The sequence below is a fragment of the Hordeum vulgare genome, chromosome 4H (assembly GCF_904849725.1).
Source record: "Hordeum vulgare subsp. vulgare chromosome 4H, MorexV3_pseudomolecules_assembly, whole genome shotgun sequence".
NCBI classification, from domain to species: domain Eukaryota; kingdom Viridiplantae; phylum Streptophyta; class Magnoliopsida; order Poales; family Poaceae; genus Hordeum; species Hordeum vulgare.
This window is the reverse complement of record NC_058521.1, coordinates 604316106-604336762: the sequence shown is the minus strand read 5'-3', so window position 1 is coordinate 604336762 and position 20657 is coordinate 604316106. Positions and strand designations below refer to the sequence as shown.

The 20657-nt window shown below is 49.2% G+C and overlaps 3 protein-coding genes and 1 pseudogene across 4 annotated transcripts; 1 reads left to right on the top strand and 3 right to left on the bottom strand.

Annotated features, from left to right (window-relative positions):
• Positions 1-1926: 1926 nt before the first annotated feature.
• LOC123450913 lies at positions 1927-4246 on the top strand (annotated as a pseudogene).
• A 4193-nt stretch (positions 4247-8439) lies between these two features.
• Positions 8440-9323, bottom strand: LOC123450009. The gene has a single exon (XM_045127403.1). It carries the CDS (start codon positions 9098-9100, stop codon positions 8672-8674), a length of 429 nt encoding a protein of 142 aa, XP_044983338.1. The 5' UTR covers positions 9101-9323; the 3' UTR covers positions 8440-8671.
• A 94-nt stretch (positions 9324-9417) lies between these two features.
• On the bottom strand, positions 9418-15354 carry LOC123450007 (U-box domain-containing protein 52-like). Of its 2 annotated transcripts, none has more exons than XM_045127400.1 (11): positions 15275-15354; positions 14479-14682; positions 14220-14347; positions 13278-13402; positions 12975-13177; positions 12453-12706; positions 12281-12343; positions 11815-11916; positions 11287-11715; positions 10318-11082; positions 9418-10182 (listed from the first exon to the last, which is right to left on the bottom strand). In XM_045127400.1, exons 1-11 carry the CDS (start codon positions 15333-15335, stop codon positions 9994-9996), a joined length of 2523 nt encoding a protein of 840 aa, XP_044983335.1. In that variant the 5' UTR covers positions 15336-15354; the 3' UTR covers positions 9418-9993. The 2 variants fall into 2 exon arrangements, with proteins under 2 accessions (XP_044983335.1, XP_044983336.1); XM_045127401.1 differs by having other exon boundaries at positions 14220-14341.
• A 738-nt stretch (positions 15355-16092) lies between these two features.
• Positions 16093-20301, bottom strand: LOC123450008 (hexose carrier protein HEX6-like). The gene is made up of 3 exons (XM_045127402.1): positions 19996-20301; positions 18874-19199; positions 16093-17572 (listed from the first exon to the last, which is right to left on the bottom strand). Exons 1-3 carry the CDS (start codon positions 20129-20131, stop codon positions 16457-16459), a joined length of 1578 nt encoding a protein of 525 aa, XP_044983337.1. The 5' UTR covers positions 20132-20301; the 3' UTR covers positions 16093-16456.
• Positions 20302-20657: the final 356 nt, after the last annotated feature.

Sequence of the window (20657 nt, the reverse complement as noted above, 5' to 3'; positions counted from 1 at the left end):
TCCGCTATGACGTTAGGAGATGTTGGCATTGATCTAACACCTTTTTGAAGGTGTATTGGTGGAGGGAGAAACCAAATATGCCGGTGATGAATCTGTTGATGAGGATGGATCCTCGTCATTGAATGCAAACGAACCGTCTAAAGACAACTATATGAATTAGGATGAATTGTATAATGGCAATGTAAGAGTTGTAAATGTTGACCAGAAAATGTCGAATACAAACTAGTGCATTGACACTTACATGTCTTATTAAATTTATACAGGTACAAGCCAGGTACAAGCCAATGATGACAATGAGGATTACAATATAGATGAACAATCTTATGCTACCCAAATACATTTAAAAAATGTTGGACAATGATTGGCATGAAAATTGCATTACCACTTACATGTTTTACTATAAATCTGCACAAATAAATGCCGATGGTGACAATGAGTAGAGAACTATGATAAGAGCGACATCGATGCATCTTATGAAGGAAGCGTGAGCCAAATAAGTTTTTAAATTATTCATGAAAACTAAAACATATCAACAGACTGACAAACATCTTATGAACGGCGCGCCTAGCCGATCGGCACGGGCCAGCGCCAAGCCTGTCGCGCCCGCCGGAGCTCGGCGATGACGTCCTAGTAGGACTTGTCGTCCTAGAATGTATGGCGGCCGGCGGCGTTCCATTGGCGGCAACGCTCCTCCGTCGTCACGCCGGGGCCTCTCATCGGGTATCCGTCAGCGGAGACCTTGAACTCCTTCGGGAGGCGGCACCCCGATGGCACCATGAATCCCAACCGGAGAAGCTCCTCCATCTCCGGCATGCCCGAACTCGTCGGCCAGGCGCTGCCGGGCGAAGGGCCGCTGCTGACTGAAATGCTGCCGGCACTGTGGAACGACATGCTACCGACGAGAGGAGGAAGCGGCGGGGGAGAGAGGGTGTCGGAGGAGAGAGAGGTGTTGATGTGAGGAGGGTCGGCCGGCAACACGAGTTTATATAATCGCGGCAGAGCGGCGGGTAGGTGGACGAGCGGCGCCGGAGTAACGCCGACAGTAATGGCGGTCTTGGAAACCGTCTGCTTCAAGAACCGCCGAATTGACCGGCGTCACCCAACCGACATCACACGGACCACTCGGCGCGTGTTGAACGATGTACATGGCGTGTACACATCGGGCTTACCCGTATACGTTGCGCGGGCTGGTGCCTGTACTTACACTTGTGCGGGGGTGACATATTATAGTGAAAGGTCGATCCTGCCTTTTTAATGAAGGGATACAGAACGATCTCAGCCGCCGTTGTATTTAGAACGATCTCAGCCGCCGTTGTATTTAGGGAGTTGTACCGAATTCTCCCCTAATAATAAAGCGCGGAGTGCTTCTGTCGTCCGTGGTGGCGTTTTTGTAAAAAAGTGCCTGTCGTTTTAGGTAATTAACCCACAGTCCTTCCATAAGTCGGGTCGAACCGTTTTTTACTTTTTATGAAAACCCCCCTCTATTGAATCCGAACTAACCCGCGGTCCCTACATCATCGGTGATTGAGCAGACGAGGCTGGTCCGCTGGGGACAGAGGGCAGGAGGAGCACACGAGGTCGGCGGTGGCCCGTCTAATCCGGCGACAGTAGGAGCACACGAGGCCGTCGACGGTCGCGATACCACCACAACACGCCGCCGCCCCGCGTCGTCCCGAGGCGACGTGCGTGCAGATCGGGGTTGGCGCGAGACGCAGATTGACAGATTCCATTTTCGCCTTCCCTAGAAGCCGACAAGGCAGCGTCGCCGGCCGACGACGGCATCCACGAGGAGTTGCCGGCCTCCGCCCAGAACGGGAGGCCCGGATCCGAGCCGGCGGCCGCGCCTGAGGTGGAGGTGCAGCTCTTCCGCCGCGGCCGGCGGCCGACGACCACGCCGTCGCCACCGCCGCCGCGGCCAGGCTCGCCATGGCGGAGGAAGCCCCGGGCGCCGGCCCGGCCGCGGTGCCCATCTCCCTGTCGCCGCTCCTCCCGCCGCCGCAGATGGTGGTGGTGGCGCTCGACGCCACCCGCGACCACCGCGAGGTTGAGGTCAGGATGTCGCTTAGGGCGCTCGTCGCGCGGGGCGACATACTTCGCGGCGGCGACTCCCTCCTCGTGCTCGGCGTTCTCCACTCCTTCACCAATCCGAGTGAGGACCGAGCTCCCCCTTTAGTTTGATCCAACCAATTCAGACCATCCAAAATGCATTGACCCAATGGAGCCTGCATTAGTGATTGTCTTATGATGGCTTCTCACACTTCTCTTGATTGAATCTACGATCTGAGTGCGGCAACTTTACTTCTTTTGTTTCTTGACAGATATATCAGGAGACTCGGTTTTGAAGGAGGACATATTGTTGATCCTGATCTGGTAGTTTCTACTGATGCATTAGACAGTTGTCTTCTTTCTTTTGTTAATTATTATGCACTTACACTTAGCTTTGTACAGGGAGAGTTGTTGTGTCCAGTGTGTCGCAGATTTGCAAATTCCATTCTTCCAGCATCGCCCGATTTCTCTGGTATAACTAGGAAGGCGATGCCAATTGCTCAAACCACGCCTACTGAGGCTGCTGCAAGTATACATAACTTACAGTCCCCTCGTGCACTGGCCCTCCTTGAAAGTGCCAGAAAAATTGTTGGACAAAGCACATTTCTAAAAGCTTTTCATGGGAATGTGAATGACACTGCGGAGCCAGCTTTAGATCCTTTCCTTCGAAGACTCACTATGCTTTACTATCCTCGCAGCAAAAGCAGCTTTTCAGCATCTGAAAGGCTAAGCCCATCCTTGTTTCTCTGGGAAACACTTCGGTACTCTGTCGTTTCTACAGAGATCGCTTCTCGTGATAGAATGTCAAGCTATTCTGCTCAATCGAAGTCTTGCTTAGAATCTCTGCGCAGCGAATTGAATTCATCGAGTGGATTCATATTGTCTCTGTTGTTTCGTGTTTCTCACTCTGCACGTGTTTTGAACCGCCGTGAGGTTCTTCTGAGATTTGAAGGTATCCAACTGTTAGCAGGGTCTATTTGCTCTGGTATTTCTGGGCGATAAAGATCTTTTGGATGCTACTAAGCGAAAAGGTATGTAGGGCACCTTGGCCCCCTTTGTACAATTTTCCTACATCATGGATTTTTCCAGTGCTGTTTCTTAGAATTCACCTACTTTCACTTATAAATTCCAACAGGTATCACGGTAAATTATATAGTTATTAAAAAGATCAAATGGGTAACTTGTATGATGTACCTATTTTTGTGTTTTTGATTCCTGTTTACTGGAAATTCAAATCACTATACCATATTTACGTGCAGGAATATACCATATTTATGTATCCTCTTTCTCACATTTCTGTTTTTAATAGGCACTTCGCTACCTATGGTTGACCCGGAAAGTGAGGGTGAAATATTTCCTGATATTCAATTTTGGAAGTAGTGTGCTGATCCTGTCCTGGCTCAAGATCCATTTTCTTCATTGATGTCAGCACTTTTCTGCCTGCCCATTGAAGTTTTGACCTTCACAGAATTCTTCATCCCTATTGTTCATCTATTCTACATTGTTTGTGTCATTCAGGTATGCTGTTCTGCAATCTCCCACCACCTACATAGTTCTGTTATGGTGTATTTCTTTGTAACATATGTATTGTGCTGTAGGCACTGATAACATGCTATGGACAAGAAGCTTTTGACATATCAATCTTCCATGGCTGCCTTCTTAACGATGTTTGCCAGGAGATGTGAGGATATGATATTGCTAGAGAATATTTTGTATCTAAGCACATCGATCCCTCTTGTGAAAAATGCCCAATCTCAATCTATATAAGAGAGGTGATTACTCAATCTCAATGGCTAGAAAAGTACTCACGATTTTCGTTCTTTGCATATAAATTTGACATAGAAATCATAAAAATTCTATGAACAAAAAAAATCATAATTTTTTTACATATTCGATCTTTACATATATATGAACATACAAACATGCATACATAAATCTCCTCCAAAACGTCTAATTCAGCACACAATGATGATTATATTGTTGCAGTGTCAAAGCTACCAATAAATGCATAGCATGAAGAGGTGCAGTGGACATTCTTTGTTGAAATGTCGAAAAAGTCTGCACTGAATCTCTTTGTTGGATGTAAACATGAATAACGTTTCAACTAGAAATAAAATTTGGAAGCACAAATATTATTTGAAAAAACCCTGATTTGTTTCTGAATGTGTGAATTATATTTGTAAAACAGGAGTGTTTTTGAATTAGTGGATATTATTTTGAAAACAGGTCCATTTTCTAAATTTTTGAACAAAATTTGTAAAAGCGAGACTTTTTGGATCTCTTAGCAATTTGTTTTTTGCGGATACAACCTGGAGCTCGGGGCAGGGCCTTGTCGCCGGCGACGCAAGGCCGAGGGGCGGTGTGCGGGCACGAGGAGGCAAGGTCGAGGAGGGATGGCGCGTGGGCGCAGGAGGAGAAGGAGGCGGGGTCGACGAGGGCGGCGTGCGGGCGCAAGAGGATGCTGGCCGTCGGCTTCCAGTAGGGGCGAGGAGGCGGCGCACGTATGCGAGGAGGCAGGGTCGAGGAGGCGCAGGATGACGTCGGGAGGCGGGGACGAGGAGGCGCAGGATGACGTCGGGAGGCGGGGTCGAGGAGGTGTAGTAGGATGCCGGCATGTGGCGCTCCGGTGAGGGCTTGGCGAGGGCGGCGCCGGTCGCGAGGGCTTGGCGGCGGCCAACGTACTACTTGGTCCCCTCGATACTCCCTAAGACAGAGGACACGACTGTGGCAGAGCAGGCTGAGGCAAGGCGACTTGTGGGATGCGCCTTGACGAGGCCGAGGTGGCCTCCTCGCGGTCAATGCGAGCAGATGAAGAAACCAACATGAAGCGACGGTCCGAATCGGGGTCGGACGCGTGAGGCTGCTGGACGGATTGGTAGCGTAGGACGACGACTTGACGGGCCAGATCGGACAACGGCAGAGGAGGAGCTCGAGGATGAGGCGGGCAGGTGACACATGCTTCTGGGCGGTCTGAATCCGGCGACTTGACGAGGGAGTGCCGACGACAGTTTTGAACTCCATGGTGGCAGCGTCATTTTTGTTCGTCTGAGTCCCCTTGTTCGACAGAGAAGAAAGATGGTGAGAATAGAGATGAGATTTATGGTTGGATTGGGAGGGAGAAGCGCAGGGAAGAGCCGACTCATCGGCGTGGTCCTGTTGTTGTTGCCCGCTTCGTAATGGACGAGGGCATGAGGAGGTGCGCGTGCGCGGTGAGATCTGGGAAAAAAGGAAGACTGCAGTATGCCGCTGTTTGCAAGTCCCTCGATGGGGAATCCGCCTGTAGCCTGCTAGCCGTCTTGTGCGAGATACACACGGCGTTATGAGGGACCCACGCATCGGTAAATCATCTCGCGAGGTCCATCCCTTTTTTCCCCAACGATTCCCATTCACATGTGACCTCTCTCCTTCATAACACCCGTACAAACACCAAGTGCACACCAGTTATTTTTACAATAGATAAGAAAGCTACAGCCGGACCCCTATTTCATCCCTAAACGCCCGAACGTTTGTCCGGTGCATAAGCTAATCACACACTTTATTTATTGCTCAATAATATATTTTTATACATGAAATAAGTTGTGTCTTTTTTATACATAAAACAAGTTGTGTCTTTTTTATACATGAAACAAGTTGTATCTTTTTTTACCCGGTGCAACGCACGGGCATTTGTACTAGTAGTAAAACTATATATAGAGTCAACTTTGTGACATTCCTATTTGTTGACTAACATGATTGTTTAGGAAAGCATAGATAGAGTAGGATTTGTTCCTGCCTTGACTTGTACTTCAAGATGATCATGTACTTCTATATATATGCCCACGAGGCTCAAGCAATACAACAACTATTCTACCTATCCTTCTCTATTCCCCCCTTCAACATGGTATGTGCCGCAAGTTTCTTGACCTAGCCGCCGCCACCGCTTTCGCCCCGCGCGCCGCCCTCGGTGCGGTTGGCCTCCATGACCGCCGTCGGGGGCCACGTCGCCGTACCTAGGGTTCGTCCATCGGTGCTGTTGACCGGGTGTCCTAGAGAGTCTTTTTTCTCGATCTCTTGATCCGGGTCTTCTCTCTCATGTCGGTCTTTTGATCGCGCTCTTTCTTTTTGGTTTTTCGATCTAAGATCGGTTTGCGTCGTCCGCCGCCGCCGTCGACCACCACGAATCTACTCCAACATCGGCGCAGCCCGACTTCTCCTTCAACCGGGCATCCCCGCGCAAACCCGGCGGCCACTCAATGCCGCCGGTCACAAGCCGACACGCCCGTCGATCTCCGCCGGTGCTACTGCAACAAAAGACCTTCCAACGGCGTCAGAAATAGGAGTGTTGCTTGATACTCCTCAGCAACGGCACCAGGAATCCTTCTGCTACGGCTACGCCTTAAGGGACTTCCTAGGCAAATATGCAAAGGATTTCCCCCGTGGCCTTGGATGAAGGAGCTCATCACCGACCTTGGAGTGGTTCCAAACGCGTCGAGTCCAATGACGCTCTTCTGTGATAACACTGGGGCCATTGCCATAGCCAAGGAGCCCAGGTTTCACCGGAAGACCAAGCACATCAAGCGCCGCTACAACTCCATCCACGACCATGTCCAGAGTGGAGTAATAGATATTTGTAAAGTACACACGGATCTGAATGTTGCAGGCCCGTTGACTAAACCTCTTCCTCGAGCAAAACACGATCAACACCATAATGCAATGGGTGTTCGATACATTATACATCATAATGTAACTAGATTATTGACTCTAGTGCAAGTGGGAGATTGTTGGAAATATGTCCTAGAGGCAATAATAAAATGGTTATTATCATATTTCCTTGTTCATGATAATCGTCTATTGTTCATGCTATAATTGTATTAACAGGTAAACAGTAATACATGTGTGAATAAATAGATCACAATGTGTCCCTAGCAAGCCTCTAGTTGGCTATCTCATTGATCAATAGATGATCATGGTTTCTTGATCATGGGCATTAGATGTCATTGATAACGGGATCACATCATTGGGAGAATGATGTGATGGACAAGACTCAATCCTAAGCATAGCACTAGATCGTATTGTTCGTATGCTAAAGCTTTTCTAATGTCAAGTGTCTTTTCCTTCGACCGTGCGATTGTGCAACTCCCGGATACCGTAGGAGTGCTTTGGGTGTATCAAACGTCACAACGTAACTGGATGACTATAAAGGTGCACTACAGGTACCTCTGAAAGTGTTTGTTGGGTTGGTACGAATCGAGATCGAGATTTGTCACTCCGTGTGACGGAGAGGTATCTCTAGGCCCACTCGGTAGAACATTATCATGAGCTCAATGTGACTAAGGAGTTAGTCACATGATGACGTGCTACGGAACGAGTAAAGAGACTTACCGGTAACGAGATTGAACAAGGTATAGGTATACCGACGATCGAATCTCGGGCAAGTTCTATACCGACAGACAAAGGGAATTATATACGGGATTGATTGAATCCTTGACATCGTGGTTCATCCGATGAGATCATCATGGAACGCGTGGGAGCCACCATGGGTATCCAGATACCGCTGATGGTTATTGGCCGGAGAGCGTCTCGGTCATGTCTGCATGCTTCCCGAACCCGTAGGGTCTACACACTTAAGGTTCGATGACGCTAGGGTTATAGGGAAATGTTATACGAGGTTACCGAAAGTTGTTCGGAGTCTCGGATGAGATCCCGGACGTCACGAGGAGCTCCGGAATGGTCCGAAGGTAAAGATTGATATATAGGATGGATGGTTTTGGACACTGGAAATGTTTCGGGCGTCACCGGTAGCGTACCGGGACCACCGAGACCACCGAAAATGATCTCGGGGGTCCACCGGGAGGGGCCACCAGGCCCAAGAGGTACCATGGGCCAAAAGGGGGATGGCAACCAGCCCAAAGTGGGCTGGTGCGCCTCCCACGAGAGGCCCAAGGCGCAGGAGGGAGGGCTTGGCAAAACTCAGCGCGACGCGTCTCAACTACGTCTTCTTCCTGGCGCACCACTACTTCGACACCACTGGGTCCATGACTAACTCGGCGCCTCCTTGCGCCCGCGGCGACTTCCTCGACACCGGCTACCCCGACTCGACATCGACCACGGCGTTCTCCGCACAGCTACCTCGACCACGGCTACACCACCCTACGCTCTCGGCTACCAGCTGGACCAACGCACGAAGGCTACCGTCTTGCTTGAGCAACTTCGTCGGTTTCCACTCCAGCCACAACTTCCACGATGCATCGACTGTTACGACTGTGTGGGGATGACCGTCGGCTTACCTTCGGATTCTTCTTCAGTCTCACTGTCTGCGTCGTTACCGTTGTGAGTGCGGGGAGATGTTGAGTAACGTGATTGTTTAGGAAAGCATAGATAGACTAGGATTTGTTCCTGCCTTTGTACTTTAAGATGATCATGTACTCCTATATATATATATGCCCACGAGGCTCAAGCAATACAAGAAGTCAACAACTATTCTACCTATCCTTCTCTATTCTCCCCTTCAACACTACTACTACCTTGGTCCGAAAATAAGTGCCCTGCACTGATGCACTGATTTAGTAGTAAGTACAAGTTTAGATAAAATATACTTCTAGATACTCCTGGTGATGCTGAGAAGTGTTATTATGCTATGGCGGACTCACTCGTCATCGTCCTCCTCGCCACGGTACAGCTTTTCAATGAAATCGCCATGGTCGTCATCTGCGGCAGGTCTGGTGTCGAGATACACCTGGTGGCTGAGCCGTGATCTCGTGGCCACCTTGTCATCGGCGAGGTCGATGCAGCCATTGACGATGTACTCGGCCCGGAGCACGGCCTGCTTGGCGGCTTGGTGCCTCCTCAACTCGTTGAAGAAGTCGACGCCGTCGTTCCACTCGTCCTTGTAGGGGCTGTGATCGTCGTCGTCGTCTCGACGGGGGAGAGGCTTGCTGTAGTCAACGGAGAGGATGTATTCCACCTCATCCGCCGGCATCACTTTCCTTTCCTCGGCCGCCGTTGCATCGGCATCAGTAGAAACTTGGGCCGGGGCCGGGGCCGCCGCCGGGCTGCCGCCGTCTTCGCCGGCCATCGCACGGGCAGCAGGTTTGGTGGATGGATTTTCTTTCGATTTGGAACCCTTTGGATTCGATTCGATGGATTTGGGAAGCTTCTTGGTCCGATGTTTGTTTTATAAAGAAGAAGAAGGAGGACTCGGGTTCAGGCTTGGGCCGTATTATTATACCTTGGCTTGACTTGACTTGATTTGATTGATGGCCCAATAACTACCTTCAATTCGATTCCGATCCACGGTGCAGATTCAGTTCCAATATGACCAAAACTTTCCGTAAACGAAACGTATCCGTTTGCCTGCCAAAATCGATGATTAGCAGAAAGAAAGTGCACCCAAAACCAAAACGATATCCACATTTTTTCATTCATCTCTCATCTCAATCTGGCTTTCGCAGCACAAGGCCAACAACACCAGTACAAAAAAGGCCACATCCTCCAACAAGTTTCAATGCCAAAAGACACAATAGCACGTACAGCATAACCACGCGTACGGCATCCATCCAACCAAAATTCTCCGTATCCTATCCTTATTAGTATTTAGACGACCAACATCAACTCATGATGCAATCGCCAGCCCTCTGGATCATCTACCCTCTGCCCTACTCTCCTGGTCCTGGACATCTCCACTAGTCTACTTACAGCAAAATTGCTCCTCGACAGCAAAATAGCGTGTCCAGGTCCTGATCATCGTAGTATGATAACCACCAACAGTATATATGGTTGCAGCAAAATTGCTCCTTCGCTTCATGCACAAGCAGCAGCTGACACGAAATAACAGACGCACAAAAACACCTCTCTCTCTTCCTAGTATACCCGCATTAACCTTCTCTCCAAACCCAATCCAACCAAACTCCGATGATATATATGTGCAGCACTCTCTACTGTCTGTTAGACTGACTTAGCTATTTACCATTAGAAGCCTCCCCCCCGGGCCGCCCAGCTCGTGATGGCGCTCAGAAGAGACAGGTTAGCCACCAGCTTCTTGTCACGCAGCCGCGCCTTGGTCACCGGCGACGTGTCCATGTCGCACAGCCACATCTCCATCGCGCTGCGCTCGTACGAGTACCCGTCCGCCGCCAGCACCGGGTCCTTCATCACCCTCTGCACCAACCACACACACACACACAGGGATTACTAAGTAAGTACGGAGTAGTATTAATCAAACATCCATGCAGATGCAGCACCAAAAATCTATGCCACAAGCTATTTCCCACTGTGGAAACCATACGTACGTACCTTGAGTATTGGGCACATGAAGTGGCTGGGCGGCGGCCCGGGCAAGCCAGGCAAGGCCCGCGCCAGCTCCAGCATACCGGCCGTGATATGCTTCAGCCGTTCCAGCTCCACCACCACCACGCTCTTGAGGTCAGGCCGGTCCTTGCTCCGCATCTCCAAACACTTGAGGCCTAGCTGGGCAAGTTCATGCGCTTCTTTCACGGGCCACTCCCCTGCGCCCTCATCCAAGACATCAGTGATCCGGCCGCCTTCCACCGCTCGCTCCACTAGCTCAGGTAGCCCGATCGGTGACCTGGCCGTCAGCAGCTCAAGGATCACCATGCCAAGCGCGTACGTGTCCGACTTCACCGACACCTGCCCGCTTCTCTGGTACTCCGGGTCCAGGTAAAACAGTGTGCCCGCCAGACCCGTCTTCTTGAACACCGTGCGGTTTGACAGAGTCTCCTTGGGTGGCATCAGGGTTGACAGGCCCACGTCACCAATCTTGCTCACTAGGTTGCTGTTGAGGAGGACGTTTTCAGGCTTCAGGTCACGGTGGATGATTGGGCTGGGCTTTGCGCTGTGCAGGAACACGAGGGCTGACCCAATTTCCCAGGCAATACGGAAGCGATCAAACCATGGGATAGGTGGTGTGCCCTTTTTCAGCTGCAGACGATCCGCAAGGCTGCCGTTCTCCATGTACTCGTACACCAAGCAGCCCTTGTCCGGACAGGCTCCCAGGAGCATCACCAAGTGCGGGTGGCGTATCCTGCTCAGAACCTCAAGCTGCAGAAACAGGCACTTGCATCAACTTTTTTTGAACGAGCATTGCCACTTAAGAACTTGACATAAAAATTCTCAACATGGGACCCTTGCTGCCTGCTTCACCATGTCATGATGAAAAGGCCATAAAAAACACATACAGTGCTGCCTAATAAACAAACAGCTCGCCAGAAGAAGAAGCACAGAATGAAGTCAGCCGATAGGTACCTCTTGGTTGAAATGCTTGGTACTGGAGCTGTCATTACAATGAAGGACCTTTATCGCTACATTCAAGTGATTGAGATGGCCCTTGTATACCGTTCCATTAGACCCAGTCCCGATCTTGAGTGACTCTGACAATGATGCTGTAGCGTTATCGATCTCTTCCCAAGTGAACGTCCAGTACGAGTCGTCTTGAAGTACAAGGAGCTTCTCCAGCCTCGCCTTCCTGTCAGCGTCCTTGGATGCCTTTGCCAGCAGCCTATTTTTCTGAATAACCTCCAACCTCGTAAGATGCTTTACTTGGGTTGTTGCCTCCTCTGCGACAAGTCTCTGCGCCGTCTGTTCCAGTACATCGTCATTGGCCTTATCCACCCTGGCCTGTATCTCACTTAACTGAGCTTCCACTTCCATGCGCCTGGTAGCTAATTCATTCACCTGACCGACATCAATAAGGATCAGAGGTAAGATGATTTAAACATTTGTACTGAATTGGTAAATTCACCCTTTTTGACAGCAACCACACCACTGACTTGCCTGATGAGATGCATCGGCAGACTCATCCTGGACGAGTTTGTATGCTCCTTGTATATGTCCCAGTTCAAGCTTCAGCTTTTCGAGCTCTGTACTGACATCATTCTGCATTGAGACAGGTTATCAGAGGAGAACAGAGTTAGAGTGCAATCCCCAACACATAACATATTCCATTCACATCCTTTTCCAGCGCAACAGTTATCATTTGCCTAATTAAAAATGCATCTATAATAATTCATAATCCATAAGGCACGTGCCAACTCCATAGTAACTAGTTATCAATCGGATATTGGAGGAAAACAAATTACTGTGGCAAAGTGAGCAAAAACCTGGGGAGTTTTTAATATATTAGCTGTTATCTGGGCAAAAAATCAAAACAAAAGCTATGTGTTGGACAGTAAATATAGTTTCAATGAAGATGTTCATATAATTAAAATTCTGTCAATAACCAATAAAATGCACCACCAACCTTTTTGTCTGAAAGCATTAATCCCAGCAGTGAATTTTCTTTTGCTGGCACCTTGTCCGAACCCTGCAATTAACAAAAACAAAAGCCATGTGTTGGACGTGCAAATATAGTCTCAATGAAGACGTTCGTATAATTAAACTCCTGTCAATAAGCAAGAAATTGCACCACCAACCTTGTTGTCTGAAAGCATTGATCCCAGCAGTGAACTTTCTTTTGTTAGCACCTTGTCCGAACCCTGCGATTGACTTGATATAGATCTTTCAGAACCAGTGGATGGGGTAATTCTTCTGTCCTTGTCGGGATATACTGATGCATTTCCACTGAGATAATCATATAAAGTAAAACCTTCAACAGATGAACAACTTTCGAGCTTCTCTGATGCCAAGTTGGAGGGTGGCAGGCCCTGCCCTGAACTGTCATCCAAATCTGATGAGACAGGGGAACAGGTAACATTCAGATGATGAGAAGGAGAAATAAGCAACTCCAACTTGCTTAAGTTTTCATTTAAGATTACACTTTTAAGCCAAGCAATAGAAACAATAATAGACTTATGTCTTCATGCAAGCTTGCTGCAGTTTCACAGTTCCAGCAGCAATAAGAAACGGGAAGGAATATATTGCACACCAAAGATGCACATAAAGGAAACAATACGTGAGAAACATTTGGTGATAGCTTGACGACTACGGGGCCTTACCTGATCTTGAGGAATCTGTAATAAATTCTTCGGTCTCGGAGCTCTCGGAGTTGCCTTTTGGTACTAGAGAGCCAGAGGGCGAGCCGCTTTCTGACTCAGAAGCATAAATTGAAGACAATCCATCCTTTGAAACAACATATGCTGTGCAAAAGCTGGGGACACTCTTGCAAATTTTGGTGGTCGTCCTACTTGTACTGGAACTCCTATATAAGACATTTATCATCCAATGATCAGCAGGAGCATGCACATTAATTATTATTCATCACGAATTAGTACAGTACAGGTATGGGTATGAGGAGCTACCCAGTGAATGGGTTCTTGCTGGAAGGGTTACCGACAACGAGGATCTGTATCTGGTACTGAACAACGAGACTGGAAATGGTATCTGCGACATCGCTACCCTCAACAAGCAGTACTTGAGCTTCAACCTGAGCCAAGTAAGTAAACAAATTAATTCAACCAACAGACAAGGGGTTGATTCATCCGGTCAGCCTAGAATAGGAAATGGAAATACGCTTGTTAAGGCAAGTCAACCTCTGCCAAGTAAGTAAGCAAATAAACTCAACCAACAGACCAGGGGGTGCTGCATTCATTCAGCCTAGAATATGAAATGGATACCGACTACTACTACTTGTTGAGGCAGGTAAACCTGAGCTAATTAAGTAAGCAATTAAATCCAACACACATGCGTTCGAATTCGCAAGTACTTGAGCTTCAACCTGAGCCAGGTAAGTAAAGAAATCAATTCAACAAACAGACAAGGGGTTGATGCATTCATCCAGTCAGTCCAGAATAGGAAATGGAAACATGCTCCGTGGTAAGGCAAGTCAACATGTGACTAGCAAGTAAACAAATACTAAATCCAACCAACAAAGGGGTTGTTGCATGCATTCAACATGTGACCAGTAAGTAAAGAAATCAATTCAACAAACAGACAAGGGGTTGATGCATTCAGTCAGCCAGTCTAGAATAGGAGATGGAAACATCCTTGTCAAGGCAAGTCAACCTGGGTCTAGTACGTAAACAAATAAATTCAACCAACAGCAAAGGAGCTGATGCATTCATTCGGTGTAGAATATTAAATGGAAATGGAGTACTTGTTAACGCAAGTCAACCTGAGCCAATCAAGTAAACAGATAAATCCAACCAACATACAAGGGGGTCGATCCATCCATCCATCAATTCATTCAGATTCAGTCTAGAACAGGAAATGGAAACGGAGTAGTTGCTAGTAACTGAAACCACCTTGTATTCATCACATGTGTCTTTGCAGCCGCGCAGCATTTCCTGCTTCTTGATCCACAGTCCGTGGAGATAGTCGACGCTGATGTCGCTGCTGACGTCATCAATCGGGAGGCGGTTCTTCACTGGAGCTAAGCCACAAAGAGACACAGACACAGGCACAGACACAAACACAAACACATGGTGAGCACATAGCGAAAGGAACTGAAGCGGGCGGAAGCGAGGAGGAAGAAGGAGAGGGGCGAGTAGCAGCGTAGCGTACGTGGCGTGGGCACGGCCAGGACCGGGATGAGGACATGGATGAGCTTGAAGGCGGGAGGGGCGGCGTCGTCCCTGACGAAGTTGGCGAGCGCCCACTGGAGGACATAGGCGCTGGATTTGGAGCCGCCGAGCGCCAGCCCGACGACGGTGCCCGCTCCGGTCCCGTCTCCCTCCTTGGCGGCCATCGGTGGATCGCTCACATGCCCTGGTTCATCAGCAAGAGGCGCAGAAACGAAACCGATCAGCAACGGCAGCAGCAGGAAATTACCCGACGCGCTCTCGTCGGGGAAGAGCGCGCGCGCGCGAGAGAGAGAGAGAAGCACGAGAGTTCCGCCACCGCAACGCGCGCCGCGCCGACGACTAGGCCAGGGCCTCTCGAGACCGAGCAGAGCAGTCTCGTGCGCGCGCGCACTGGTCTGCTCGGGGAAGAGCGAGAGAGCGAGGAGCAGCACAGGGGCTCCGGCGCCGCAGATGCCGCGCTAAGCCCCGCCTCCGCCACCGACGAGGACAGGGTAGGCTAGGGCTGCTCGAGCCGAGCCGAGCGGTCGCGCGCGCGCTCTGGGGTGGGGGGCGCGGCGCGGGCGAGCGGGGGGAGGGGTTTGACATGCATTTGGTGGGGCCTGGAGCGGGGCTTACCCGTGGAGCGCGGACGGTGCTTCACTCCGGCCCGCGTCGGCGACGGCGAGGTCCCCGGAGCGGAGGAGGAGGGAGGAGGGAAGGTACGCTACGGCGCGGCGGTTAGGAAAAAATGAAGAGAAGAGAGCAGGGGGGTGCGGGGTTTGTAGGACGCGACGGACCTGGTCGCATGGGCCGCGCTAGGCTTCGTGGGTCGGCCCAGCTGGTTGTTGTTCGGCCCATCCTTTCGTCTCCTGCTCTAGGGCTCGGCTCGGCCCACCAACCTCCGCTATTTCGTCCCTGAAAAAAAAAAACCCTCCGCTCTGTCTGTCAGCGCTGCACACTGAGACGGGCCGTCTCTGGAGGGGAGGAGCCGCGGCCGCCGCCGGCCGCTGGGAAGAGGATGATCTTGCCTGGCGGCCGGGCGCCGCTCCCTCACGCCGACGAGGTCCCTCCGGCAGTAAGGTATACCACCTGTCTCTTCTCCACGCCCCCGTTCCTCCACCCCCAAAGCTGCTGAATCACCATGGATCCTCATCCACTGCACTCTCTTCACCATGGATCCTCATCCACTGCACTCTCCTATGGAACCACTTCACTGATTCATAGCTCCAGCGCTGGTTTGAGACCCAACAGGATTTTCCTTACGATTTAGGGTCAAAATCGCATTCCTGTTAGGCGCGCATGAACAAAACGGCTAGTAAAATGTTGGCTACCATGCTGCCATTCCACATTGCTTAGGCTGGGCAGCACACTGATCTAGTCTTGTTCCATGGCGTTCTGTTCAGCTGCCCTTCACACCAACTGTGTTGTTCTCTTCTCTTCTCTTTATTGCAGGACTCTGCATATCTGTATTACCAAGGTGAGAAACACAGGACAGTTCAACCAACAGCTCAAGGCAGTCAAACAAATATGATGTGAATAAATGTAAATGTGTGCCCTCACAGGAGATACATTATCTGAATCCCAAGATAGACAGATAGATCCTTGCACTCTGATGAAAACCCAATCACAATCATATATAAGGTGGTTTCTTCCATATACAGTAGAGGTGAGGGCTTGTCTTCTGACTGACACGCGTAATTATAATAAGCAGAGCTTACAAAACCTTGATCTTATTTAGTCAAGCTGCAATATACTCCTACCTTATTACCTTCTGCCATTCCAAATACTATCAACTTCTATAGGTTACATCATCAATTCATACTCACAGGTGCACTAAACTATTGACTTGAGTTAGGATACATACAGTATAATGTGGCTATATTGAGTGCCTCCCCTTGTACATGCAGATATATACTGATCATCGGACTAGTTCATCATTTTTGGAGTGCAGGTTTTTGCACCCCCGCAAAAGAATGTCACTAACTGCTATGTGATGTGGTGGACATGGATATGGTTCCTGCTCCAGTTTGCGCCTGATCCACCTCCTCTTCCTCCTCCCCAACTATCCTCTTCCAGAACCAGTGCCTCCTCCAGACCTGCTCCATCTGCTCCATGGGCAGCTGCTTCGTCTCCGGCAGGAAGAAGAAGACGAACAGCGTCATCACGCACACCCACCCTCCGAACAGGAAGAAGGTGCCGAACTTGAGATGGCACAGCATGTTGAGGAACGTCTGCCCGATCACAAAGGTCATCAGGAAGATGACCGCGATCACAACGCTCTGCCCTGCCGACCTGATCTCCAGCGGGCAGATCTCTGTCGGGACCAAGTAGGTGAGAGGTCCCCAGGACCAGGCGAACCCCGCCACGAAGACGCACATGATGATCAGGACCAGGTACCCGTACTCCTTCCCCATGACTCCTTGGTCCTTGAACTTCACGGCCAGGATCGCGCCTACCGTGAACTGTGACAGGATCATCTGAACACCGCCTACCAGCAACAGCTTTCTGCGCCCGAACTTGTCGACGACGATCATGGCCACAATGTTGGCAACTGTGGCGCAGAGGCGTGTCACGACCGCTGACATGAGTGCCGCACTCTCCCCTAGCCCGATGGTCCGGAACATGACCGGGGCGTAGAAGTTGATCACGTTGATTCCCGTGACCTGGTTGAAGAAAGGAATGAGGAGGGCTATCACGAGCTGCGGCCTGTACTTCTTCTTCAGGATGTTCCGGTACGGGTTCTTGATTGCTCTGGATATGTTGCTAGCGGTGACCAGATCGTCGAGCTCTTTCTGAACCCCCGTCGTGCCACGCAGCTTCTGGAGCATTATCTTCGCCTCGTCGACATTGCCATCACGCTGGATCAGGAAGCTGGGGGTCTCAGGCAGGAAGATCGCACCGATAGTCAGAAATGCAGCAGGCACAGCAGCCATGGACAGTGATATCCTCCACCCCCATCCTCCTTCGATTTTCTGCACTCCATAGTTGATGAGGTTCGCGATGAGGATGCCGATGCTGATACAGAGCTCAAAGCCGTTGTTGATGGCGCCACGGTATTGCGGCGGCGCCATTTCTGAAAGGTATAGTGGAATCGACTGCAATACAATTTACTCATTAGTTAGTTGCCAGTACAATAAAAGTCTAACCTGCAATTCTCCTGGAAAAGATATACTTGTAGGACACATGCATATTCTTTCTAGATTGCGTATGAAAAGAAAATTCAGACAGCATAAAGTTTCATGAGATAGCATCTTGTATTTCGTTTTTGCAAAATCATATCGCAAGGGGGACACATGAATATACTTTCTAGATTACGAATATGAAAAGAAAGTCGAGACAGCATAAAAGTTTCAGGAGAGAGCATCTTGTATTTCTCTTTTGCAAAAGAACACATTGCGCTGGTGGTTGCTTTTGGTGATGAATCATAGTGAACTTCCTTTTCTGCTCTTTCACTGATGTGAGTAGTCACCACTTTAGCAGGTTGAGATACTGATATGTTTTGTAGGTTTCTTGCTGGTTTGATCTAACGAATGAATCCTGATATTTTATTTGAAAGAGATAATCCATCAAATTCCCCAAAATAGAAATTGTACTAATTCATTCTGGCCACATTTAATAAGGGTTGAAAAATTGACTTGTGGGCTAAATTGTCTTTGTGTCCATGAAGAAGACTGCTGACTTGACTTTGATTGTTGCAGCTATTAACTTGAAATATCTCAAAACGGAACATTTTCCTTGAGGCAGCAGCAATACTGTGGCAAGTTGAGACGCTGATCTATTTTGTTGCTGTCTTGTTGTTTCTATCTAATTGATTAACAAATTCCCGTGGTGTATAAAGTAGAAATAATCCATCCAATCCACTGAAAGTAAAATTTTATACCAATTCATTCTGCCACAACAATAATGGTTGAAATTTTGACTTGTGGGCCAAATTGTCGTTGCGTCCATGAAGAAGACTACTGACTTGACTTTGATTCCTATTGATGTGCACTCTCAAACAGATTATTTTCCTTGAGGTAATTGTATTGGTATGAATGAATAATCTCTGGACAGTAAGTAGGTGTGGTGCCACTTGCCAATTTTGACAAGGACAAAAGTGGATCCACAGTGAGACGGCGACCACAACAGGTTGCTTTCTGGCTAGACTGGAATGGCCATGTAAGAAAGCTACTTGTAGAAAATGAAGTCCACTAAACAATCTTGGGTGTGTGGCAGCTTTGAACTGGACAAATTACACAGTGACGTCTGCCTCTCGTGATCAAGTTCGGTACCAAGTGTCAAAGTCAAATGGGATCATGGACTTGCTTGTGACTGGAATATCATTATTGAAAGACTAACGAACTAACTAAGTAAGCATGTTGTGACATGACATGGAGATGCAGATGCAGGCAGGAACCTGGTTGGTGAAGCCGAGGCCGATGCCGAGGAGGATGCGGTTGACGAGGAGCATGTAGACGTTGACGGCGGCGCCCCCGAATGCGGATCCGGCGATGAAGACGGAGCCGCCGATGAGGATGGATGCGCGGCGGCCGTAGCGGGTGGTGACGGTGGAGGCGAAGAGGGTGGCGACGAGGCCGGCGACGTAGAGGGAGGAGGTGAAGACGGTGAGCAGCTCGCTGTCGAAGCGGCAGTAGTTGGAGACGGCCGCTTTGTCCCCGTTCATCTGGTGGTACACGTCCGGGAAGAACTTCTTCAGGAACGACTCCATGGAGGTTACGCCGCCTGTGCATTTGGTCATCCATCAATCAACATCAGTAACACATCATGTTTGTATGTATGTAGGAGCATGTACAGTGGTTATTGTTAACTGGCTTGGCAAATCACATCAGTCATAGTCTTATTATTAAAGTAGAAGACTAGATTGATGGAGTACTAGGATTGGTTAATAAATGAATTGTTGAGTTCTCCCTTGTTGCCCTGAATCATTACAGTATTGTTAACTGGATTACAAATAATATGGAGTACTAATACTGTAATGTGCCTTAGAGTAGCGTTTTTGGATTATTTGATTTTCATAAAATGCCTAATGATGCATCAAGACGGAGGGAGTAGTGATGTTGGTGAGTTGATCGTCACCGGTCCCTAATCAAATGAACAAGAGGAAGAATAAGAAGTAAAAAAAATTTAGGATAAGAAGAAGTCATGCTGATGAGCTGAAGTGGGGCACTGAATTGGTTGCTGGTAGTAGCAAGTGGCAGTGAACAATCATGCATACGGGCGGTAGTACGAGTACTAGTAGGTTGGGTAGGTGTTAAATGCGCAAGGAAGGGGAAGCCCATCCATCCAATGATCCGATCCAATCCAATCCAATCAATCTGGCACCGCAAAGAGTACACCCAAAATTAATTACTAACCCGTTCCTTTGAGTGTGCATGCACTTAATGAATAATTATTACTGTATTAATCAGTTAACTGACCTCTCTCCTCGCTCGCTCTCAACTCCGGCTGGCTCCCGGAAGGAAGGAATGCTATGCTAGGTGGATGGGAGGAATTGTAAGGGGAGGAGGAGGTAAATAACCTGAGATTCCGAGGTCGTAGCCGAAGAGGATGCCGCCGCTGCCGGCGACGATGCAGGAGAGCACGACGAAGGAGGTGACGCGGCCGTTGTACCCGCCGCCGCCCGCCGGGCCCTCCACGAACGCCCCTATCGCCATTGATGGGTTCTTGTAGCTGGTTGGAGATGGATTGGGCAGGGGAAGGAAGGATGGGGAGCTTGGCTAGAACAGCTAGCGCTAGCAGTGGGGGAGTGAGAGGGGGTTGTGGGCAGGGGGTGTGCCTATTTATTTCCCTGAGCCTTGTGCTTCTCCTTCTCCTTCGATCGGGTGGGCAATGGCAGCGGCATACCACATGTTTACAGCAACTTTAACAGGCCTTTTAAAAAACCGATCCTTATACACAGTTTGTGTCATGTCTGTCTCGGATACGGGTCGAAAAAAAATGCAGTGGATAAAAAAAAGGAATCGTTTCCACCCGGCGCGCCGGTCGCCCCCTCGCGTGCTGGCCCATGCAACATTTTTCCCATCCCGCGCGCTTCGTTGGTCAATGGATGCAATATTTTTCGTTTATATTTGTTGCAACCAGCGTCATTTTTGTTGCAAGTATTTTTTTACTATATTTTGTCCCAGTATAAAAGTTGCATATATGTTTGGTTGCAACTCCAGTTCATCGGATTTTTCATTA